Source organism: Helicoverpa zea, chromosome 9, assembly GCF_022581195.2.
Source record: "Helicoverpa zea isolate HzStark_Cry1AcR chromosome 9, ilHelZeax1.1, whole genome shotgun sequence".
NCBI classification, from domain to species: Eukaryota; Metazoa; Arthropoda; class Insecta; order Lepidoptera; family Noctuidae; genus Helicoverpa; species Helicoverpa zea.
Window position 1 is genome coordinate 6,940,242 of NC_061460.1, and position 27,414 is coordinate 6,967,655.

Genomic DNA, 27,414 nt, shown 5'->3' on the forward strand with positions numbered 1-27,414 from the left:
TAATTAGTTTAGCAATGTTTTATCTTTTCACAAAATCTAAAAGTAAATAGAATATGATACAGGTTGATATATATTTTTATGCTATAATTATAATTATATTTCTTATCAATTATGTAACGCGGTACTTGGACATGTAAACGACCTAAGTATAGAAGAGTTTGCTCTATTTTGAAATAAAGCAATTGCTCAGAAATTTACGTTTTTCTGCGCCAGAAAAACTTCGTTCAATTCGGAAACAAGATATCATGGATCAACAAAGCTTTGTCACAAAACCTGAAACTATGAAATACATAACAACGTGTCCAGAAGACCAGATAGTTTAGCAAAGGAACATAAAATGAGCACCTCTGTCGAGGCGGTCATGTTATTGGATTGATCCGAGTGTCCCGGCTACAAAGGCCCAATTACGAGGGGATGGTACGAGTACAAGGTCAATCAGTCGACTGACTAGCCATCCGTTTGGTAATGACTGTACCCGGATTTGGCTCCTAATAGGTCTTAATTCTGGAACCGTTTCCTTGGAACATATTTTTGTCTTTGCGCACATATGAGCTTGTATAGCTTATATAATGTTCGAGTATTTTAAAGGTGCCTTTATTTTATATAATCGACTTTTACCTCTGGTCTGGTGTAAGGTATATAGAACTTGGGAAGTAAGTACGAGTACCTATGAATTTGAAATCACAATGGTTCTTGCTAAGTTCCAAAGCACTTTGAAACTCTCATATTCTTGCTTGAACTCACACGTTTAGAGCTAAAGGACTTCCACATCGAAATATTATTTAAATCAGAATTAATTAATACAAACAATAACAGCTAATTATCGCATAATTCGCTGAGTTGTCTTTTAAGGCACGCTTTCTACTGAAATGTTTGATAAACAGAAATCGCGCGCACGAACACATTGACCGTGACTTTGTTCTGCTTACAGGCTATACACCAATACAAAACGCTTTATGATCATCTCCATCGGTTCTCCGGCACGCTCCATTGTCCATTGTATATACAAAGAATTCATTCATTTGTGCGAAATGAAGACTGCTGCAATGTGTCGATATATCAAGCTCCTATTGTCTACTTTCTGGGCAAGTGTACAAGCTTGGTTTAACTACAAGCGAACCCCGTTTATCTTCCATCTATCATTGCGTTACACAATTCTTCGGTACAAAAATGACAGTAATAGATGCTCACTATTGTGCAAAAGGTAATATTTCAAGTGATTGTACGTGACCAATCGTAGCCACGGCCTCTTTTAATTATTCAGGGGACGACGTGGTTTTAATTAGGTTTATTTGAATGCGCAACTTTTACCGTTTAAATAGTCTAGTAATAGTTTTTACAATTCAATATGACATAATTGATAAGAACGTAGTTCAGGCGAGCAATGTCACAGAACCTACCAGAAATGTATGTGATGTGGACGTAATAGACGATAAGCGTATGATGTCAAATGTTGCGACACGGATTACTGCAAAATGTGTGGATTGAATTTAATAACGTTAAATGCATTAATCGTAAAATTGCATATTTTGCGTGGATTATACAATAGTACGAAAATTAAACATTTCACACCTCTCGAGTATAGCTAAAGTAATAACAGTACAAATTGTAATCAGAGATCTACAGCGTCGGAGAGCAGGTGCGTAAAAAAGGTTTCATTTTTTTCATTGTACAATTTGAAAGGACATTGTTTAACATGCAAAATGGTGTCTATTATTACATCTGGTACATTTACTCAGGTCGCTAGTTAACCCTACGACTGCGTAGTACTCGGCGATAACCTAATATTCATAACAGACGGCACCGTGAAGCTTGGAGCACAAGGTCTGCACCGGGTCAATTACTAATCAACTCAAGGAACGGTCGCTCTCAGACACTAATGACCAATTATACCAATTAACTCTTGACCAAAACATTTTTGTTCAAACTTGAGAAGCGAGGGCGATTTTAGAATTAACGCAAAATTATTATTCATTATGGAGATTTAATAATCACATTATAATTTAATTCATAAAATATTGTCTATTGAATTTTCGGTAATTTGTTTAATGTCGTCTGTCCAGTTAAAATTAGAAGGGATGTAATGTAATTAAAACTTTCTATAATGGATGTCGCTCACGCGTGTTTGTTTTAGATCAAAGTGTCATTTTCATGAAGCGCATGTGACACAATTTAATTAAGTTAAAATTAGATATTAAATAATAATTTATGGTTTTCATGCAATAATAATATTATACTATGACGTTCAACATACACCAGTTAATTACATTGCTTATTGTCTTTCTAATCTCACTTAGGACATACTTAAGTTATAAAAGTTACGATACCTTATAAAACAACAAAAACCTAGTAAATAAGGTTTCATAAGATTTTATATAATTTTCTTAAACGCATGTTATTTGAAAATTCGTCTGTTTTTCCTGTAAAGTTCTTGACATCTCGGCAACTGAAACTGCTTTCGACAAAGTTTCACGTTTAGTTTAAACTCGTCCGAAAAAGGATAAAAATCCTTTTTATCCGAGTACCTGGAAAAGTTTCCCTAGAAATTCTTTGTAAGTGAAATCTAGCAATATCTAATATATTATACTTAATTGAATACTAGTTATGTACGCACCTTATAAAACTTATAGCTGTTATTTGTACTTTACGTCAACGTTACATAAATCTTACAATATGGGAAACTATTGATTTCCTTATAGTTTCCCTTTACCGATAAAATAAATGTTGAATAGTTGCAATAAACTGTGCAGGTACGTTTGTTTATGGTATTTTATATACGTAAAGTGCTTTACCGAGTAAAACCTGTTTTAGCGTTCGATCTCAATCTATTCTTTGTTTGTGTCAACATTACTTTTATGGTGTTTCTTTAGATGATTACACAGAGTAATCGATTAATCAGTTTATTATTAACAGATAGATGCGGAACTGAGAGGTTCTTCTAAGAATTCTTTAAGCCTTTGTTCCGATAGCGAATACACAGACGCTCTGTTTTGTACCTAATTTAAAGCACAATGCCAACAGGAGTACTGCAGGCCACGTGCGCGGTTGTACTCGCCACTTTCCACGAGCTACAGTGTCGTGACTAGGTCATTACATCGTCCTACAAACACTCCACACTTTTCCTCCAACATTTTACCACATAGTGCATATCCGCATAGCAGCTCCACATAATTAGTGCAAGCCAGTCAGTCAAAGGAATTTTCCAATAACTTTTCCAACAAAAGATTAATTTTAAAATAATTGTTGTGTCGTTGTTATATCGGTAGAGTACCTATCTAACAATTAAGGTCTCCCTTTGTTTCATCAAATATCAAAATGAATAAATCCTTGACATTTCAAGTTATCTGTGAGTCAACTTAGCGCACCATAATATTGAAAGTTGAAAAAGGGCGAGGTCACATGCACACCGCGCAACCTGTCTAAGTTACTGTCAACAATATGCTAGCTAGAAGTATAGTTATCATCAGTCAACACATCAATTGCCGGGATATGGTTGAAGCAAACCAGTCATAGTACTCGACAACCTGAGTTCTTTCTGCGTACTTCCAGCCGACACGCGCGCCAGTCACCGCTGAGACGCCCATTCGTACGAGCGTACGGCGCGCGCGCACTTTAAAAGCACCGAATTCGAATTTCTAATCGTGACGCAAAACAGTGTTGTGACTTGTGCCAATTCGTGACAGTGTATCGATACCATCTATGTTACCAATACAGAATTAGCAAAATTACAATGACGTGAAGTGACAGATATGTGATTGTTCAGTACTGGTATGGAAGACGTTTACATTTTTATGGTAAGGAAGTATGATTTTTTATTATTTTGATGGGTTCGTTGACTTTGACAACATGTTTTTTTTTGCAATGCATTCTGCATTATAATAAAATTACCGTTAGCCAATATCTTCTAAGCAACTTTGTGCTGAAAGCAACAATTTCAAACCATCATTAATCAATTTGAAACTAATTACTTATTATATTATTAACTAACGCACCATGGGGTGTATCAAAAGGAAACTAATTTAACATTCCAAAAATAAAAAAGTGGCATTTGGGATCCTGAACCAAAATAAATACCATATTTGTGTTAAATGCAATATCGCAATCAAAAATACCTCGCGCGTTAAACACATTGTAATCAAGTACCTGATATCTATTACATTTCCATGTAATTAAAATTTGCACATAGCAAGGCAAGCTTCTCTAGTTTCATAATTGTTTAATTAAACAACAAGCAATATTGAAACTGGAATAAGTAGACTGAATCAGCATTAACGCGTAACCGCGTAACATTGAGAGTCGTCTCACCTCTCGCACATAACTATTGCCATATGGACTCGATGCATATTAATGTGAACCGCATAACAACTCCTTGCCTCCAACAATGTGGTTACGACACTTCCTGGTACGACTCACGGCCCGAGGTACAGGAAACACCACTACAAAGTAAGCCGAATTACTGGATTCAATCAAAACCATCTATGTTAATGAAACGGAAAGAGTACCTTGGAACGATAGTTTGAAAGACAACGTCAAAAGTTATTCCAATAATTTATAAGCACGTGTCTTTGAAATATTCTTAGTCAGTAGTTGATATCAAACCCCACAATCGATTGTTTGAGATACGTCGCAGACAACAACCTTTTTACCAAACAAGGACACATATGTTTCCATACGATTATGACGATTGTTTAATTCCGTCATCAATATTCATTATTCGCCATGGCCTTGCCGATTTAATATTCCTGGCGTTTAATGGTTGTGAAAGTATCTGACGTAACTAAAACAATTTTAGATTCATATAATTAAATTATAATACAATAATGGCTTCCTACGTAAAGTGGACCTATGAGTACACCAAGCTTCGGCGAAACTTTGGAAAACAACCTCTTTTCCAAATGGTACCAGCCCGCATGTTAGACTCTATAAGTCCTATCAAAGATGATCAAAAGCAATACATTCTGCGGAACCCCGTGCACCGCGAAGTTCAGGCAACAAGCTCTGCTTCAGAAAACGAAACTAACACTGCACTGATAATAAGACATGATCAAATGATCGACCACACTGAAGGTGGCTGGCCACGGGAAGTCAACCCTTACAACGAGGATCATGTTCAACGCCATCGTCGCAGAATTATGCACGAAGACAATTATATCAAATCCGTGCAAAATTTGTCAAATTCTTTATTTCACTACGTAGACCAAAACAATGCCATTGAAATGTATGAAACCTATTATGCTACAATGGCCGAGCAAGATCCTGTTGAAAAGTGTAGTGTCCGAATTGCAAATGTCTTCCGTGATGAACATCAGAGACCAGTATCATGTGTCAAATGGACTAATGAAAAAAACGCTAAACTGGCAGTTGCGTACTGCGTCAAAACATGTATGCTGGAACCAAAACTAAACCTAATAACCGATTGTTATATATGGGATGTGCACAGACAAACAGAACCAGTGTACGCATTACGACCTGATTACCCGTGTTGGCAACTAGCGTGTTCACCCTCAACTCCTGAATTGTTGATATGCGGACTTGAAAAAGGTATTGTTAGTGTATTTGACGTGCGTGTCGGCAAAGATGCTGTGTCATCGAGTTCAGTATATAATTCCCATCGCGAAGGAATAACATCAATACTTTACATTCAGTCTCGCACATACTCTGAATTCTTTACTGGGTCTTCGGATGGAGAATGTTTGTGGTGGGACTTGCGAAACCTTAAATATCCTCAAGAGCGGTTACCGATCTCAGTGAGGTTTGCACCGAATGAAGTTCCAAATTTAAATAATGCTGAAGGGGTTAGTACTTTGGAGTTTGATAAAGGCTTGCCTACTAAGTTTCTCTGTGGAACGGAAACTGGATTAGTAATTAACGCCAATCGCATGGGAAGAACTCATTCTGACATTTTATCTTCGTTTTGGTATGCTCATGATGGATCAGTACAAACAGTGGAAAGGAGTCCTTGTACCTTTAGAATGTTTCTTACGTGTGGTGATTATACTGTTAAAATATGGAGTGAAGAAGTTCGTACCGCACCCATCATCGTAACAAGGCCGTATAGGAATCTCGTGTATGATGCTGCTTGGGCTCCTTTGAGGTTCTCCTCTTACATGTCGATATGTGGAGCGGGAAAGTTCTATTATTGGGACTTACTGCGTAAACACAAGCAGCCAGTCTTGACTTTACAAGTATCAAAGTCTGGACTTACAAAAATTACTCCACATTCAAAAGGCAAATCAGTCGCTATTGGTGACTGCAATGGAGCATTGTATCTGTTACAATTATCTGAAAATATGGCTATACCGGGAAATCGTGACAAGTTACTGATGGGGCAAATTTACGAGCGTGAGACTAGACGAGAACATATCTTAGACAATCGTCTCAAAGAAATTCGATTGAAAGCACGCGCTGAAGAAGAAGCGGCTTTAAATGAACCACCAGAGGATGTAGTTGATGAGGAAGAGTTAGACCGTGAAACCGAAGATGAGTATTTTAGAATAGTTCAAGAAGAATTGAAACAAATGGACATTATGCCTGACCAAACTGAATAACTATTATAATTAAAGATCTCTATAAACTGGAATTATATGATGGAAGACACCAGGTGTCCATATTATCTGTTTATGCGTATTGACTGTGGATTTATGTTAATGTTTGTACGGTAGGTAGGAAATACTACATATAGTAGTGAAATGATTTAAATAAATGTAACATTACTTCTGAAGTGCGCTATGTTTATACAGCCATGGCTTGCTTTAGAATCAACTGAAGAAAATAAATTACTTCATAGCACCCGATCGATCGCGATAAGCTTTGTTTTGTTATTAAATGTCACAACCTTAGTTCATAACCTTTGAGAAATAACTGATTCACGTATGCATGTACTTGCTACAACCTATGGCAATAAAGACTATTTGTAGTAATACATTTTAAATAGTGATGTGGAATTCTCGACTATATAAATAATATTTCCGTGGTAATATTCCAGTATTACTGTGGTCTTCAAAAGCATCCGGTTCTATGTAAACAGAACTTAAAATATTTTGTATAAATCCCAGCAACAAGTATAGAAGAGCGTCGAGCGACCGTCCCGGATGTTTGGTACAGACGAGAAGCCCGCATCTCCCGGCAGATCCGGCGACTTAGCAGCAAGGGCCATGACCGCCGATTTATACAAAACGACAATTCTAACGTGAACCGTCAGATTTCAATAGAGATTCCCCTCTGTAAACATTCCTGGTGAATTAATAAGAGAGGCGGAGGAGGTCTCGTTAGAATGGTGGCGTAAATTACTCGAGCCTCGTGAGTTGCGTGAATACAAAAGTGCGTCACCGGCAACTTTCACCTCGGCTAGGTACTCGCTACTTCAGACACAGTCGCAAGCGCACGCACCGTGTATGCGGCAGCCTCGATTCCATTCAACTTGCTTACTTCCTAGTATTTGCATTTCATATCTTCGTATGTACGCTAAAATATTTCGTTTAACTCTGGCCTACTTGATCAATAAAAACAAAAATGAATTCTTGAGATTTTTCAAATCATCTCTCGGCAATATAATCCCGGACCTACTGATAAGTAGAATCCATAACAACATAGCAAAATATACTCTACATTAAGATAACCGGTTTATTATAGTAGAGTACGATAATAAAATGCTAATTACTAATTAGTTAATCTAATCTTACGTAAGAACGTATGAAATTTCAACGTTCGGATAATCTTAAGCACGAAGGCAAGATTTACGAGGAATGTGTTCGAAGTACTTCTGCCAATGTGGGTTAATGTCTACCACTCCAGATGTAGTATCTACTGACATTAAACTGCATTATATACCTATAAATTGAACCTTTGCATATCTAAATAATTATAAGGATAGGCACTGTTAATGTAAACTAGTGACCACATAGTTACCGCGCCGTGCTAAGTATATTTAATAATCACGGTACCGATACAAATCGTTGTTACGATTCATTACCACAAACAAATCGAATAGCGTGAACGTGGATTTAATTTATAATGAAAAGGAGTTATTTGCCGTAATAAAAATTGTCTATGAATTGAAAAAGATGAGAAAGCAACGAGCACCGTGGCTCAAGACCTAAATGGGTTGGTGTATTGAATCGATTCTATTTTTGAAATAGAGTATTTAAAAGCTGCTGTATTACTACTGGCCGTTTTGCACAAATAGGACGTATAGCTGCAACTCATAAAGTACTAATAAACCAGCATGAAGGTAACAGCTGGCCGTACCTAGTACCTAAGCTAAGTCGTGCTCAGAGCCATTAGTAGCACCCAGTGTTTCATAACCTTAGCTTAGTCAGCCGTGATTATTAGATATGACCAAGTTTATACGTAAATACACATTGAAACAACGCAAATAAGATAAATATAACGCTTTTTGCTGTGTTACCTCAAGCATCATCGATTTTATAATTGAAGAGAGATCATAGTTTGAAATACCTTCACTTTTGATAGGATTTTTTGAGTCAAGCTTCTAAGAGATTTTATTGCTACTTAAACACTGTTTAAAACACTTGGAAATATCGTTAGAGCTTCCTACCTACTAGTTTAAGTGAGTATCCAAAAACACCTCAGGGTACTTAGATATTTTTACTTTGGCTGACTGGTAGGTTCCCATTTCTAGAAGATTTTTAATTTGAAGTAAGTTGGTAAAAGCTCTAGAAGTACTTATATTTGAATCCTCTGAAATAAAAAAATGCCCAACACAATTTTATAGACCAGATAATAAATAAACTCTGCCATATGGTCGCAAAAAAAAACATTTAAACTTATTTTCGGCTTTATGAAGCTGTAAAAGGCACGTGTGGTCGTGTACTTCGTTCAATAGTAAGTTCAATCACTCTCAGGTTCGTTTAGACGCACACTCGTGTAATTACTGGGCGCACGCTACAAAGCTACGAGAAAGGCAGACACGCGACGTGACTTGCTTCGCACATTATGTTACATCAATTCTTTAACCTTCCTTCAGCTTACTGGAAATAGTGCTTACTCTGAAAAATTTAATTTGGGCGTGTCCAAGACGACTTGCATTTTTTTATATATTTGGAAGCCTGTTTGATTCTCGACATTCTTTGCCTTCATGGACAAATCATGAACAACTGCTAGGGGTTCTGCTTTTTTGGCATATCAATATCAATTTCTTTCCAATTTAATCAATCTGAACTGCTCTTAACATACGTAACAAAATTGCTAAAGTAATTCGTAGAATTTATAATATATGCCTTATCAAACATTCAAATATATTGATCTGGGTAATCAAATTAGAAAGCGGTTGATAGACGACCATCTAGATATTATACAAGTATTATTGAAAGACTCTCAGCTGGTAATAGGAACAGTAAGGCCTTGCATCCTAAATAATAATACCACAACTATCTGTTAGTACACTTTCTAAATTCAATGAATATATTATCAGAGTAACTATAGTTTTATTGCTGCTGCTACAAACCTATATAGATATATCATATCTACTGCAAAACAAAAGCTAATCTCTATTAAAACCTACACAAACGCTATCAATCTTAACTAGCAATTGAATACAGCACATAAATATTGTAAGCACGTGGCGTTTAGGAGTAGCGTCGATCAGCGGCGGTTATCGAATGCTAATGTCAACTTATTTGCAAACTCGTCGTACTGTTACACTGTCGGACGAGACGAGATCGTCTGACCCACATCCCATATCGTCGAACAATATAATTAAGGCACAGATTTTTTGTTAAACAGGACATGGGCCGGCCAATAATATTAAGACGTGACTCACCAGTCACTGACCAACGTTGTAAGGATATCGTTATGGCATTAATGTTTGAAAGAAGCTTTGTGAGAATAAAAACTTGCTGTTCCCTGATGTTATGTCAAAAAGTGAATGTACCCACTATCTTTATTTATAACTGTGACATTATTCTTAATATTAATTAAAATTGCATTCAATCCAGTCCGAAAAATTTCGATGATGACATTTTTTATAAGTCCACTGATTTATTTAACTATTCTTGCAAAATAAACGAACTTATGAGCGATTAACGATGTGTAGTGTTGACATTTACGCAACTAGGTAGACTTAGTTTTGTTTAGAGAAAATAGTGTCCGTATTAGCCTGATAGCGATTGTACGTTTCCGTGTCACAACTCAACGTACAATCAAAACTGTTTACAAACACGCTCATATTTATAAACACTACAGTGTAGTATTGATCGGAGTTAATAATCAGACATTGTTTACTTTTCAATATCAAAATATCGGCATGAATATTGAATACTCTTTATCGTCACATTCGATAACATAATGTCAAGTAATAAGTATCATACAATACTGAGAAAGAGTATTCTTTAGAAGGTCTGATATTCAAAAACGTGACGTGAAAATTATGAGAGCAGTCTAAAACCGGTTACACATAATGATCACTCTCGTAAATGTATAGATGTAGTCATTGCGAACATTACATATTTTATACGTCATAGTGAAAGTTAGTACCGGGATTTGCGTGAACGGAATCTAATCTAAAGGTGAGTTACTCGATTTAAGCCACGCGTGAAGACCATTTCTTTTAACGCCATCAAATATTTTTAAAGCCATGATTATGGCCTAACTGTATTTTTTAGCGATGTCACAACAAAGAAACTGAATATTATTATGCGGTTTCGTATTACACATAGCATTCAAATTCAAGTCAACATTGTTTCTCACAAAAGTGATGTCATAAAAACAGTTATAGTGAAGTTTATGCCGGTTTCAAAGTTTCTAAGTATTTTATCACTACTAGAACAAAACAGTCTGGTGCTTACTACCTATAAAACTTATGTATAACGTATAAGCTACTAGTTGCCATAACATTTTAAGACAATAGCAGTTGGATTATGTTTAATGTATAAAACTTCTAACGTTAAAAGTTTTCACACATTTTAGTTGGCTTAATAAATCGTTAACTAACTATCTCTTAACAAACCTTAATTTTGCTAAGACACGTTTGAACCTTATTGTTTGTGACTTATTTCTTGAACTTCTTCTTACTATCTTGACGGATAAACATAACGACATTTTGTTTAACCCGAGGTTAAAATCGTGGATTCCATACTAAGTCAACGACATTTATTTTTCTGATTTTGAAGCTTTTTGACAACTGTTAGGATCATTATTAGCCTGAATATGATTATGTTTACTTTCTGGCTACATAAGTACCATAAATCACATAGAGCTAGATTGTATTTTTTTTAAACACCAAAGAACATAGAGCATAGAGTAGCTTGTTTCGTGAAAGTTCCAAGTACGGACTTGAGAAAATGATAATAAGATACGCGTAGGCGCAGATGTAGCAACACCTCTATGGAATACAATTAGCTACGAATTTCTCACGTTACTTTGATCGCTCTTTAATAAAGTGATAATAATAACTGCTCTTCCAACTGTGTGACTTCTGTCTAAGCTTTGAGAAATGTGAAAGCTGGCAGGATGACGAATTGTAGACAGACACTGCATATTACGTAACAAGAGGTAGTTGATAACGCTTTTAGCTTCAATAAAAATCCTTACAAAAAATATAACACTGGATTTGTTTTTATATTTCCGTACATTGTCCATTTAAATAATAAAGGACCCAGGTAGATAGGATCACGTTCTATTCCTGTTTTCTAACACCTAAAATGAAAACGAAACGGTCATGTCGGCCATGGTCAGGAATGGTACCTGATTAATTAATTCCCTCATGATTAATTCATAATTAATCAATCATGCAGCCGTCAATTATTGTGAACTACTTTTACCCGCGACTATGTCCACGTAGCAGCTACTATATTGCAGTAGGACAAGCAGTTTTATTTGTCATCCGTCATTAGACATGAGATGGATTGATTGTCAATTTTATGCATTCAAATTAAAAACAGACAGTATGAATCACCACGTTTGTTTAGGAATAAGTTCAACGATAACAAGCCTTATAAAAAAGATTCCCGTATTCCTGATTCCAGCATATTATATCCACAATGCCAAAGAAGCCATTAGCCTTTTTTCGAACTCTATTCGACGAGAGGTCTGTATTGTCCTAATCTTATGGCATGATGATGACGGTACTTAAGGTATCAGAAGGGTAATAAAATTAATAAATGCACTTCCAACTTACTCTTCCCTATCGCATCTCTCTATCGCTCTGAGGTTTATTGTTAGAGAATCCATCTCTGTGTTAAGGTTGCCTTTGTACATAACTTCTCTGTATTGTATTGTGTTAATATAGTTTTCTGTACAGTAAAGAATAACACCACCTTTTTGCGATGTCGATTAATGAGAATGATAGTATTAACAAATAATTTATTGTTCCTCCACAGTAAAGTCACGATGCGCAGCGGTGTACGATGACGTGCGCGGCGCTGGTGGCAGTCGTGCTGACGATGGCGAGCGCTGCGTGCGCGCAGCTGCGGCCCGCCGACGCGCCTCTAGCCATCAACGACACACGTGAGTGAGTCCCGGACTAGTACCATATTTTAATAAGAACTAGGGAACCTAAGGATGTATGTCTAGGTGAGCCTTTTAAATATTTACCTGTAGAGGTTGAAACCCCTTAATAAGAAGGGAGTGAGTGAGTATGACGAGTGACTAGGAAGAATGGAAGCGCAAGACATATTGCGCCAACCCCAAATAAAATTGGGAACGGGGCAGGAAGAAAAAGAAGAAGAAGAGGTTGAAACCCTTAAAACATCCAAATGGCATCTAAATGATCCGAACTATTTCTGGTTTTCATAATACATTACGAAATAGAAAGTAAGCCCAAATAATTAGAAGAAAAGTAAGTATATCTTCTATAAGTAAAGAAAATTATAACATTGCTTTTTGGGGATATACTTACAATAGATATCGTATGATAGGAGAGCCCATTCACCTTTTCCAAGTTTAACTTGTGCGGCATCAGTTTCCATCTAATTTCTGAACATCCTTTGTATCTCAAGAGCTGTATCCTATCCGACATTGAGATGAAATATGAACTAAGGACCAAGCCCTGTTATAATTAATCACTTCAAATCTCCGTATTAATGAACGTTAAATAATTTCAATTTAGGAAATACATAGTTTAGAATTAAGCCTCTATTCTAGGTAATAATTACTTCAGGGCAATATAATGAGTAGGTACGAGGGTTATTCAATGTATCAATCAGTTTTGTTCCATACAAATTATTTGACATTAATTTTATCTTAAGCTCTATCAACGTTGAGACAGGCACGTCACCGAGGCTTTAATTAAAATAAAAGCTTGTTTAAAGATGACTGACATTGTCAGCTAAAAGTTGATAAGAGAACATTCTATTAACTCACCTATAGGTGCCTTGATATATTTAGTTACGTTGTATACTTTAATTAGAAATGAACATCTGAATTGAGAACAAGAACTTAAGTTATGTTGAACTTTTCCTCAAATCGTTTATAATTTTACTACGGCTTCAATCAAATCTAGTCGGATTAGTAGGGCAAATCGCCAATAATCAGGCTATTGAATGGAAAACAGTTAACAACGATGGTGGCCTATCAGGCACGGTAAATTAAACACACACAAACACCCGGTTTCTTCGGTAGCTTTAGAATTAAGAATACATCGCTTTCACCAGAACCTACTTACAATTGTAATTACTTACCGAATCAAACATGAATACTTATTTAACGCCTTTTAGTAAAAACATGGCACGAACATGAAACCTACACGCAATAAACCTGCTTTAAAAACCAAATGTTTTATTAATTTTGCAATCCAAACAATTTCACTGTTGTAATTGCAGTTTTTACGCATCTTTTGTTTTTATTGTAACAAAAATAATTAACATAATTGTACATTATTATTGATTGATTCATTACAACTAACAATATAAGGTAAGTATTTTGTTCATATTGCCACAAAACATAAATTTTTACAGTGCCAAGTTAAATAAACCATAAAGACTGCAATTTATACAGAAACTGCAAACATTAATGGATACTTCACTTTCCTAACATTGTGATGCAAACAGTCGATGGGAACTAAGACACTGCAAGAAATAAACAAGGTTTCTATTTTCCAACTCACAAACGTTGCAAGTTTTCAACTGTCTCAACTGGTGTCAATGTTCTCATATCTTTCACATTGATTACGACTTGGCTGCATCCGCCACTAAATACGAAAAACTTTCAAAACCTTTTCAAAAAGAGAACAGCCGTGTTTTGTTTTGCGTTTGTTCAAAAAACGATTCTTACCAACACAAAATATTGGAAGGTTGATTATAGTAAGTTCAACTCAGTCTTGCGCGCGGCCTTATGTGTGGGTAACCCTTGTACATAAACAGTGACTTTGTGTGCGTGACAAGAGGTACAGTCGGGTACAAATAAAGTTATTTAGGGGTTGTATAAGGCTGTTTAAAGAAAATCAGTTATTACGTAATTTAATGTTTATTTATTTATAATGATTCTGAATCGCTACTTGAAAAATAAATGATGAATTTTCAGATTCGCTACTCTCACCAAGGTCAATTATAAATTTTGACTCCATGTCAAAATGTCTATAGTATTTGGTTTTTCTTTTGTACATGTCTACAGGTATTACCCAACACCCCTTCATCAGTTTGAATTAAACGTTCATTTATGAGTTTCATTATTTCCGTCTTATTTTGGTCGACATTATGCGAAGCAATATAATTTAAAAAAAATCCCCATACATTTTGTTTACATTATTATACTAGATTATACGTCTTTTTACATTCTTAGTCCACACTTTTATTTATTGTCCGCGTACCCCGAGCTAGAAAATATGTAAGAAGTATTTAATTCATCTTAGATATTTCACCTCATTTATTTCTTAGATACTGTCAATGTAAATTTGAAAAAACGTATGAGAAAATAATGAAAAACTGTAAAATGTAATAATAAAAAGCTTTGAATGTTTCATTTTTTGAAACGCTACCTGACTCCTTAAACATTTTCTCCGTGAAGAACTAGACATTTTCGTAAACGACTGTACCCATAACAAAAAGCGATAAGAACACGTCATCCTCGGACGACGTCACTGTCACACGAATGAAAGTTGTATATTTACAAGCCGACGCACACATAGGGCCGCGCGCAAATCTGAGTTGAACTATCTATACCTAGGTGTACGCTGATGATAGATGAGTTTGTGTGGGTCGGGTCGTAAGTGCGAGGAAGATACTAAAACATAATATCAGCGACATAATTGCAACAATCAATCATAAAAGAAAAAATGCAACTATGCAACAACCAGACAACTGATGGATATAAATAAATGGGCCTGTCAATAATGTTTCAAATGATCATTTTGAACTGCATTTCGAAACAAGTTCCGATTCAATTTCTCGTCATCTCCTGGTTGTCCGCACTCTTCTTTGTCTAATATGAATCTTGTACTTTGTTGTAGTGTTGTCTTCCTCAATCTTTCGAAGCAGCTTTCACAATAAGTTGTCGGTACCTCTTGGCACTCCTACGAACTCCCACACACTATGCCAAAGTACCTTAGCCAACGCATACGATAATATTTTGAAAAGATAAAAAGAAACATCAGACATAACCATACCAATGAAACTTGGCTTGATAATGCACGGTTTTCCAGAACTTTAACATACCGCCATTTGACTTATTCAAAATTGTCGAGAAATGTTCCTACTGCAAAGATAATATGTTGCTACATTGTGGCTATAGCTAAAGTACCGATCACCAGAAATTAGCGTACCGCGGTGCACAGGAACCTCGTTATGCACGTAATGCTGATCGTAAAGTAAACAAAACACAGTAATGTGTCTACTCGTCCGGTCGGTCCCGTTAATTGAACAGCGCACTAATCGCATATTGCGCGCGCTTTCCCTTTGGAAAGTATCGAAATACGATCCAAATCACTGAAGTTGAATATAAATTGATTTTCAAAGTCATTGCCTCAGAAACGGGGAATTAAGTGAACCCATACCGTAACTTACTTTGGTATAATGAACCAGTAAGCAGTAAGGTCTAAACTTTACGCCAAGAGCGAGCCTTAAAGCTTGACATTTAGACTCTGAAGCTTTGTTTCATTTGTTTTAAAAGCAAACGGTAAACTTCTTAATGTTCGTCTATATTTCAAGCAAACCGCTCGGAAACTCGTTTTAATATGTAAATTAATGTGCTCATAAGTCCTACATTTTTTATGAGACCAAAATTATAATTTCTTGCATAAGGCCAACATTCATTGGTATATTTTGGCGTGTTTCGTCTACTGTGCAGCCGGATCGCCCTGTCGGTTTAAATTGTAAACATAAATGAGTATACCTATTGCGCAGCCAGCAGCCATGTAGTAGAGAAAATATTCTACATTCACTGGGTCTGGTGTATCGAGCAATCGAATAAACATCGTGCATCGCCATGAATACATTACGCCCAAACATGGAATCATTTATTAGCATAATATTTCAATGATACGATGATTCCAGTAAAGTATGTAAACAGAGTACAAAAAAACTGTGAAGGTGCTAAGCAAAAATCCTTCTCTGCCATCTCTATACATATGTATATTTATATCATTGGGTATATAAGCTCCGCAAACAACTATAGTTTGGTTAAAAATACAGTATCTTCTAAAACAGGTTAGTAGAACATTTTTAGAGCCCTTAAAACTCTTGAGGGTGCTTCATTCAATATCAGCTACCGTAAAAAGTTGTCCAGCTTCCCCATAAACTTTACCTCTTGAAATAAGTTTTTATGTCGTATTTACTTTTCGACCCAATCCCATCCTAAAAAGTTGGTTTCGTCAACTTGTCCGTCAGAGATGTTTCAACATTTTCAACTTGTTGATAAGTTGAATATAAAATCAATCGTTCCTTCTACACAGTGGCGGATTAACGTATAAGCACTACAAGCACGTGCTTGGGGCCCCTGTTCTCCAGGGGCCTCCATCCTCTGCTGGCGTTTCATTTTATAACTACATTTTATCGAGATTCATCCACAATATGTCTGAAATCACAGTGCTGTTGATTGTTGTACGATCGCAGAGATTTTTTTTCAATTGTGCAGGGGCCCGATTCTCCTAATTTTACTTAAGCGACATACGATTCACGTTCGACTCGGTTCGACCGAGATCCAATCCTGACTCGATTACGATTTAAGCGTATATGACATTCCGCTATTTTTTCTTTGAAATAAACGTTTTTATCCTTTTCTGTCATTCAATAATGAATCATTTTGTCTGCAAATGATTTACGATTGCAAAATGATTGTACAGCAAACTACCGTATAGACCAAAATCACCAAAATAGCAGACCAATCGCAAACCAATCGAATGTCATTGGAATACGATTGGTCTTATATTAGTAGCAGAATGCCCGATAAGGTTAAAACTGCTATTCCGATCATATTGCGATTCAATTTCTATTCGATTTTGACAATATTAACTTAGGAGAATCGGGCCCCAGTTGTTATACCTACGGTTTTTTTCGGCTTCTACTCATCGTTAGGCAGTTTTAAAAGAATTAATAGGCAACGATAGCGTTTTGAAGTCGCTATCGGACACTCGTTGGGAAGCTCACGCTGTAACTACGAGTGCAATACAACAAACATATCGAAAATTTTGGATGCTTTAGATCAGTGGTTCTTAACCGGTGGTCCGCGGACGACTGGTGGTCCCTGGAGGCCTTCCAAGTGGTCTGCGGACCAACCTCGCGTTGACGTTGTTATCGATTTTACGTATATATCCACCTTACTTGTCCAACGAAACTTGTAGAAAGAAATGAAGGTTAGAAATGTAGCTCTTTTACGTAATTTTGGTTCTGAGTCTTAAAAAATAATCAAGATTTCTCGCTCGCTTCGCTCGCGTATTCAGAAACTGTATGTCCTCGTTTTTACATTTGCCAACAAATAAAAAATTAAGTACCTACGTTTGGCCTACATTGAACGTAATTTTGGTTCTGAGTCTTAAAAATAATTAAATTTCGCGCTCGCTTCGCTCGCGTATTCAGAAATTATGTGCCTTCGTTTTTGCATTTGTCAACAAACAAAAAATTGGGATACATTTTACCTTCGTACGAGTAAGAAAAAAATTTCGCGCTCGCTTCGCTCGCGCATTTGTAATTACAAGGGCATCACGCTCGCTTTTCTTCAACCTTCCATTCCATTCCTTCCATTTCCATTTAAGCAATAGAGGGTCTACACAGGATCTGTGCTTAGGGCCTCGGATACTCTTAATCCGCCACTGCTTCTACATAAAGTTAAAATCATTTGAATTCCAACGTGAGCAATTGGCTCGCAAGATTAATGTAAACATTTATGGACAATGATTTCAGTTTACATTGGAATTGCTATACAAGAATATTAATTGATATTTTCTTTCTGCATTCAATATAAGTTACACAATTTCATAACACTGATTACAAATCATAGGCAGTAAAAGCTATACAAAGCCATCAGTGGGTTCGAAAATCATATTGGAGACTAGGTATACCGCAAAAACATAACACAAAGAAGAAGTTTGTCTTCTAATACTAGGTATCCCGTTTCAAATATCTTTCAGACTTATGATTTATCATATGATAATGATATAAAAAAATATCTAACTCTAAGTTCTTATATTGTGTTAAACTTGACGTTTTCATTTGTTTCCAGGCTGTGGTACGGAATGCGTGCGCTGTGCAGCGGACGGGTGCGTCAAATGCGCTCGGCTGCTGGTCTGGCCAGGCGGCACTTGTGCCCATGACTGTCCTGCTGGCAGCCGCGAGGCTTGGGCACATGATGACCACCTCATGGGACGGGTGTGCTACCCTGCGCAGACGTATAACGAGGTATGTTAAACTTCTAGGAAACGCTAACTCCAAAAATCTAATTCACACAATTAGCTTACGAAGTGTAAGATAAAGCAAAAAAGACACTCAAGTACTTTTTATTAAAATATAAATTAATATTTTTTTGGAATGTCGACCGCGCTCTAAATATGTATAAATTACGGTCCCAAGATATTACCTTGTGGAATTTCAATAAACATAGCTTTTCCATTAAGAATAACTGTAAATCATAAACAAAAATAAGAATATTTGAATATTATATTAGCTCCAAATAAATTCGTTATATTAGCCGCATCCATCAAATACCAGAACATGAAAGTTCAACGGCTTCTAGATTAAAATACTATGATGTAACGGCTTTGATGCGCGGAACAGATGTGGTCCGTATGGTACCTGCTCCACAGTCAATCTAAATCATTAAAAAGCAAATCCGAACGATGGTGACTCACTTGTATATTAGAAAAATATTGAGATTTCGATGGATAATGCTGTGAGGTAATTAATAGATTGATCTTCATTTGACCAAGATAGAATATTAAAAGCATCTGTAATATTTATTTTTCTGTGCACAATAAAAATACAGGAATTGACTCAGCCTACTACCTAAATTCACCCGACTCCCTTTTTGTAGTGCAAACGGATTTTCGTCTCAAATCAATTCCTCGAACCCATCCTATTGCATACTGAATATAGGCTAGGCACGCAGTCAGCAGCTAAATGTTGAAATAAAAACGCTGAAAGGAGTAGCTGTACCAGTCAGTATTAAATTAATAAACGGCTTTATTGTAGCAGGTGCTGTTACGTTACTCCGGCGACAATTGAAAATAGCCACTAACACTAGTGAATAATAGAGGTGGACGTATACGCCACTTTACTACATTGTACAGTGGACCGACCACAATGCATTGTGTTTTAACAACTCTCTCCCAGCTTTCTGCGTTGCTTGCTAAAAACAAGAAAGTCCAGGAAATTCTCCTATTACTTCGATGTTTTTGATTTAGGGAAAGATATTTAGTACTAGTTGTAACAAAAATAGCGTTTGGTACATCATTTTTTTAGAAAGGTTATCAAAAAAAAAACTTTTTAAGTAAATTAAACTAGACGTCCTTTATTGGAGGGTTCAAATAGTCAATGGCTAACTGTATTTCAGCAAAGCGAACTATTTGTCGTTGTGTGTCCATAGCTTTTTATTACCTTTTGGGCTAGCCGACTGATACATGACCCAAAAGAGAATACCAAAACACGGGCCATTGTTCTAACTTCGAAAATTGCTAACGCCTATGGCGATTTCAGATCAAGTTAGTCCATTGGAAGTGTATTTATAGACAATAAAAGGTATTTCTTCCACAATTCTTTTGCCAAAAGCTTGTTGGTAAGAATTGTAAGCTCTAACGTGCTTATACGGGTCACGATTTATGGTGGTATCCACGCCCCCATTACTTACAATCTAAAAAGGTCCTTACTAAGGTATTGGCAAATTGTAATGTGAGGGATCAAGTAGAGACAATCGAGGCCGACTAACCTGTTTTATGTCTTTGTCGTGCTCACGATTTTTAGTGGTATCGACAGTTTCTGAAGCAGTAAGCTGTCTGCAATGTTTTGCCATTGTGTAAACTGTTTTATTTGCTAGAGCCTTAAACACATACTTACCCATGGTAGGTTCAGCAAAGGATCACTTTCGTCCTATTTCATACTCCAAGAGCGTGATGCGTCCACTCTCTAAACGCATTGGTTACAAAAAAGCAACATCACAAAATAGTCTTTTCCTAAATCGTCACATAATATACAGAATCTTTCACTAAAATGATGATGTCCTATAGCAGCTGTTGTCATATAAGAAGATTAACCAATAGCGCAGGACATATTATAGGGCAAGCATTTCAAATATTTTTTTCTTTATTTCTTACTAGCTTTTGCCCGCAACTTCGTTCGCGTGGAATAGTGACTACCAGCAGATTTTTGATTTGACCAATAGATGGCGCTATATGTCCGGAATAATTTTATTTTTATTTTTTTTTGTAATAAAAACTATCCTATGTCCTTTCTCAAGTTTCAAACTATGTCTGTACCAAATTTCACACAAATCGGTTCAGTAGTTTAGGCGTGAAGAAAAGACAGACAGACAGACAGAAAGACAGACAGACAGAGTTACTTCCGCATTTATAATATTAGTTTGGATGGTGTGTTACCAGGTGATAGTGGGCGCTGCCTGTGGGGTGGCCGCGTGCATCGCGCTGGTGGCGGCCGCGGCCGCGTACGCGCGGTGCCGCAGCAAGGCGCGCGCGCAACCACAGCCGCTGCCTCAACGAGCTACACACGACGACGACACGCGACTCCGAGAGTTTCATAAACAGTTGGACTGCTTGCGAGTAAGTAACTGACATCTTACAAATAAAATAAATACCTAACAAAATTGGGGTGGTCTGTTTGAAATAGGAAAAGAATATAAGTGGATGGTAAATTTTCAACTGTCTCGTCGTTTGGTCGCGACGAAACAGCTGGTTCAGTTCAATCTAGCTATAGATAGATAAGCATTTTCAAATTGGTATTCATTTGGTAACATTTTACATCGAAGACGTTTGTTGCACAAGATCGACTATTTTTAGTTTTAAGATACATGCATACTTAATACTTATGCATATTTGATTTGGTATCAATGCCATATATAAATAAGACGTGTGCATAATAAAACCGGCCAATCAAAAGTTATATAAATATTACATGAGTTACGAAAATACTAACATACAAATACGGAATTCCGCTTTCGAGTGTATGAATAATAGATACAATATGATTATCTAAAATAATGAATATGGACCTAGTTAGATAAAATGTGAAGAAATCAGGAGATTTATCAACACCCACATTAGAATCGCACGATATGTCTTAAGAACATACAATATACATACTTATTTCTTCTATCATTTCATCATTTGCTCCGGTTGAGGATTACAAATGCCAATAATTATATTATTAAAAGAATGTAGAACTTATTACAAAGTATATAAGACTCTTTTTGCTGGAATCGATGCTGAAGAAATAAGGACTCCGCTAATTTTACAATGAATGACGGATGGGGCGTCCTACCAAAATGTCAATGTTATCTATCTCTATTCAATTGATAATTCGTCAATTGATGATGTTATTTGAGTTTTTAAGGATATTTTTATACTCTGGATATAACCTAAACAAATTATACCAAAGCTATCTTCAAAGATAGAATTGGTGCTATCTTTATTTCTATCTGCACACCAAAATGGCATTTACCAACATTGTAAAAAGAATTAAAGGCCTATAGGCAAATGCACTATTAGTAGGGACCTATGTATGTATTACCTTGTGACCTCTTTACTTAAGTTGCTGATAACATTATCGTTATCATTACAGCCTCACGCTTACACTTTGCTGGCGATCCTGAACCACACGCGGCATCAAGTGCGGGAGCTTTATCAGCTTGGCAACAATGATGCTGCAATGGCTTACAGGTATGTTTTGCTTAGATTTATGTACCTTTTACTATAGCGTACCTACCTAGTGGGTCAATAACGTTAGTGGATTAGGTAGATGATTCTTGTCTTGTTTAGGCACCTTTGAAGTTGTTCAAAGTTAACGGTAAATCTAGAGCTAACTAAAAGTACTGCAACATATTTTTAACACCCCTACACCTACTTCTGAACTCTGAGCTCGAATTTCAGTAACTCAATTTGTGCCAGGTCTTCACTTTAGTCGACCTATCTGTAAAGACGTGTCCTTGATAGACTTCCCAGCCAGCACAAACCTTTTGAGTAAGTTTTGTTTAACAGCAGACATAGAAGCTAATTGCAGAAAAAAACTACTGTAAATAGCTGATATGGCGCTTACTCAGACGTTATTCAAGCAATTTGGGCACAAAATATACTGCTATTAGCTGTGTAATAGCAACGTAAAAGATGAATAAGTTTTGAATAATTGTACGACAAGCTGAATATCTTCTGCATAAAAAGATTTTGTTCTTTAACACAAGTACTACAGCTCTTTTAGCCAGATGATGAGTGAATGATGAATGAACATGGTATTGACTGGTTAAGTCCTTCAAAGCTCAGATATTCAGATCATACACAGCGTTTAGCTTATTTCAGGTATATTTTAGCAAGAAGTTGATCAAATTAATATTGACAAATCCGAACAGCGTTATAAGACGGCGACATATTCGTATTATAAATTTTACCCTTATTTAGGCTTGATGAAAGAAATTGTAGGTGCGCATGCAACTTTACCGTGTATATACATATACAAGCTGTTGATTTGCATCCGTGCCATATTCAAGGAGGTAATTATGCTAATGATTCTCGACCCAAATCAATAAAAAAATTGGTACGTAATTTTTTTTCTTTAATTTTTTTTCGGAATTCCGTAAATGTCATCTAGCCTTATTTAAACTTGGCGCGTGTGTTAATGGCCTTAAAACCGCGCTGCGCCCTCACACAAACGCAAACACAAAGCATACGCAACGATCACTTATAAATTTCATTCATAAAATTGGATTACTTCTGAAATACCACGACATTACAATGACAAAAAAAGCAGTGCATATTAGTTATTTCCCATCTACTGTAATTCCAATCGATTATATACGTATTGTATGTCCTCCTCCTGAACTATGGCACAAATGCAAATCAACAGCTTGTATATTTCGTGTAAATTTTTCACGCGCTACCAGATAAGCCGGGTTTTGAAGAAATAAACAACATTTCTTCTAGTTGTATATTTTTAAGTGTAATTTTTTTTTACTTTATTTCAATGTAAAGGTTCAAAAATGACTCTGTAAAACTTTTTTAAGAATATTATAATTATTTCGTTATTAAACTTGAGTATTTGAGTATATAATTCCACATCATTATAATTAGGTTATGTTGTTCGATAATGGCGACGAACATTCTGAATAAAATCTGATTGCACAGCGGCTTATCGTCTAATGTATGCATAACAGACCATACGTGTCCACTTATTAAGTTGTGCTCTGGTTAAAAGTGGACTGCACTAAACATTTTTCGACAACTGTTCTATAATAGCACACATTTGTACTGTAAATCAAACAATTAGGATTCAGTCATATAATAATAAAAACCCACATTATAGGAAAGCTATATAATTTATTAATTTTAGTTCTTATCAAATTCAGATAATTATAGAAGATTCCGATGAATTGAGAACCTCATTCTTTTAGAAGTCGGTTAAAAAATATTACGATACGAAAAATTACATACCTACTTAATTATAACTAATCATTGTAGTACAGAATTCATAATAGTACGATACAAATAAATACGTATAGTAGGTACTATATACCTACTACAAACGTGCGACGCATTTTCACGTAGATTCGAACCACTACAAAAATTAGCACAGTCAGCCGGTTAAATGCTGACTAACGTTCCAGAACAGCTCTTCTAGCTTAAAAATGTCTACTTCTCATGAATACTCAGCAAACTTCTGCATCAGAATCTGTTGCTAGCTGCACATGACGGTAATTTCGTACTCAAAGCGTCATAAAGTAGTTACAACAGCTATCTTTATTTCTGTTAAGTTACTATATGCTTCATAACAGAAACAACGCCTATTTTATACAGCAGCTGAATAACTGTCAAGGTGTAGTGTGTAGTACAACTAAAAGAAAACAGAATATAGCTTATCCAGTATCATGCTTGATAATGGAATTGTATACCAATGTTATACAAAAGATTACACGAACTCTTGAGTAACAGGTCTTTTTATGATGATTATTCAGTTTGAAGAAATAAAATCCGCAAATTACTAAACTAATTCAGCTGATAGCATTATTATAGCAAAAAATAACTTTAATACATAATTTCGTAATACACTCAGCTTATATTCATATATAATAAAGCTTAACCCTGCATAGAGTTAAATTCTTGGCCAGTTATCTGACTTGTGTGCTGCCTGGGTTGTACACAGGGTACCTAATCTTGAGACCTTAATTTAGGTCGATCTTTTACCTAAAGGCAAAATTTTAGAACCTACGTTTTCAAAGGTATTTTTCATTTTCCCTTGGTTTCCTAAAATGCAATCAACGCGACTAAAAAAGTAAATGAATTAACAAACCTATATAAAAGAGGTTGCGACAGTGCTCTAATAACACAGCAAACGAGTCTGTTGACAGAGCTACCAACCTAACCTAGAAAAAACACATTCCAAACAGTGTCTCAATAGTGCAGCGTGGTGTTTATTTACGTTGAGTTACCTACTCGAGATAGTGAGGTCTAATATTAGCTTCTGTTACAGTTGCATTCTGAGTGATCTGGCCAAGTTGCTGATATTGTTGAACAAGCAGCAGGTGCCCGTCGTGCCGGATGAATGGCCGCGTCTCGCTAGTTGGGCCGAAAGGTACATAATTTTTTTTAACTAATTTATTATTTGTGTTTTGAGTATTTCTTCGTGACTCGTAATTAATGTTTTGGTATGCATATGGCTATTTAGACAAAAATATGTTTGTTGCAGAATCTTGAAACGCTACGGCCGAACTCCTGTTGGTCCACAGCAAGAAGGCCAGCTAGTTAACTTCCTTCCAGCCCCACCGAGTCAGGGCTCTGACTCGGAAACGACTCAGCAGTCCTTCTCGACGTTCAAACCTCCTTCGTACTCCCCCACGTCATATGATAGTAATATCATAGACAAAGAGATGGAGTGTGAGTGGAGTGATGCTGGCAGACCTCCCAGCTACTCGCAAGTAGAGAGAGAAAGAGAGACCATCGTCCTCTCCGACCCATGGGAGAGAAGGCCGATTGTTAGGAGGGAGAGCGTTTGGCTAGAAGATGAATTCTTCGAAATGTCAAGGCGGCCTCAAGACGAACTAACTACTGAACTTTAATTTGTGTAATATTAACTTCATGGCATTTGGTTCACCATTCCAAGTCTGACAAGTACAAAATACCAGATTACTAATATTTAATATCTGTAAGTTTTGTAGTGGTGCTTTAAACCCTGTAAATAAGTAGCTAGTACCTATTTCCTACTAAACCTATACTTTAGGTATGTTTGTGTAGGTATAAATAGTACCTAGTTTTGAAAACGAATTAGGTAAGTGAATTGTACGGAATTTTTTGAAAAATCAATTTTTTCGTTAAATGTACAGAGTTAAATTATTATCAATACTGAAGAATTATAGATAATAATTTATTTACTTTATTTCTGTAAAAGTAATGAGAAACCCTACTACACTGAATTAAATAATAACATAAACAAGCAATTGTAAATGCTTTAAGTAAGTAAACATGTAGACTACGCAGAAATAACATTATTTTTAAACAGTTTAAAACCAAAGTAGAATATATTATAGTTATCTAGTCTAAAAATAAATTCAACATAATTATTATGGAACATGCATGCGTCCATAAAATAAGAGCATTTTTATTTTTGTATAGAATCTCTAAATTTTAGATCCTGAAGTAAGTAATTAATTGTTTTACCACCTATTATAATATTAGACAGTAGACTGTTTAGGGACCATAGTAAATATTGATTTAATCTTAGAACAGTATTTAAATACGGATTTTACCTCGACTTAGCTGGTAGATCTTCAGTGATAGCAACAAGTTACTTTAAATCTTTATCTTCCGTCAACAACCCAATCTAGACAATGCCAGCTGAAAAAAATATGCTTGCTGTGTTATGTAGTAGAGTAGAAGGTACCTACTGCCGTGTTTCTACATATATTCAACTGTTTAGGAATTTCTTCAGCTGCCAAGAACGGAAAAGTCGTGATCAGGCTAAACTACCTACCCTTTATGATACTAATAATCATAATATAATTACAAAGTAGTTTGTCATAAGTGCCTAAATATTGTTATAAAATAAAGACAACGAAAATACCTATCTGTTAAAATAGTTTAAAATACTTTTTTATGAATGTTAAATTAATAAAGATGAATTTATATTCTTGTTCATTATTTTTTGTATGCACGTACAAAAAAAAACCATCTATGGTACAGTCAGCACCAAAAGTCAATGAACAGAATCAACATGACAAAACACCTGTTCACAATAAAATGTCATAAGTTATAGTCGCAACTAGGAAACAAAATAGACTGTACACCAGAAACTTACAAAAGTCGTTAAACACGAGTATTTCAAAAGTATCTGTGCACTAGTATTCCTAAAGTCGCTGTACACCATCAATCCAAATGTCGCTGAACATCATTGTATCAAAAGTCACTAAACAGCAGTAAATACAAAATTAGGTTAACAAAGTATATTTTGAATGTTGCCGTGTGTTAATGTACTTTTGACGCTTATGTTGTTCAGCTACTTTTGGGACAGTACTTGCTTGACCTTAATAATGTATGTTAACACGTTAGTATCTATTTCAATAATTTTAATAATTATTTTGGAAATACACTCTTTTGCAAAAAAAGCGGGCACCTATGCGAAATCTTAGTTTTAAGGACTTTACGTGTATTTCAAAGGGTTTTAATGATTGTAGTATGTTTCTAGCATCAAAAGGGTTAGCCAAGCATGCGTGAGAGTGTATTCTAAATTTGAATTTTGTACAATTGCTAAGAAATTGGTTAAACCTTGTTTTGGACTAATTGCTGGCAGAAAGTTCGTCGGTGCTTTGAAAAGTTTTTGAAGT

At 35.9% G+C, this 27,414-nt stretch overlaps 2 protein-coding genes across 2 annotated transcripts; both read left to right on the forward strand.

Moving 5' to 3' along the window:
• Positions 1-3,516: 3,516 nt before the first annotated feature.
• On the forward strand, positions 3,517-26,718 carry LOC124633325. Its single transcript, XM_047168511.1, has 7 exons — positions 3,517-3,794; positions 12,339-12,465; positions 18,610-18,785; positions 20,978-21,154; positions 22,173-22,270; positions 25,068-25,169; positions 25,284-26,718. Exons 2-7 carry the CDS (start codon positions 12,366-12,368, stop codon positions 25,651-25,653), a joined length of 1,023 nt encoding a protein of 340 aa, XP_047024467.1. The 5' UTR covers positions 3,517-3,794; positions 12,339-12,365; the 3' UTR covers positions 25,654-26,718.
• LOC124633324 (dynein intermediate chain 3, ciliary-like) lies at positions 4,821-6,632 on the forward strand. The gene has a single exon (XM_047168510.1). The coding sequence runs from the start codon at positions 4,821-4,823 to the stop codon at positions 6,546-6,548; it is 1,728 nt and encodes a 575-aa protein (XP_047024466.1). The 3' UTR covers positions 6,549-6,632.
• Positions 26,719-27,414: the final 696 nt, after the last annotated feature.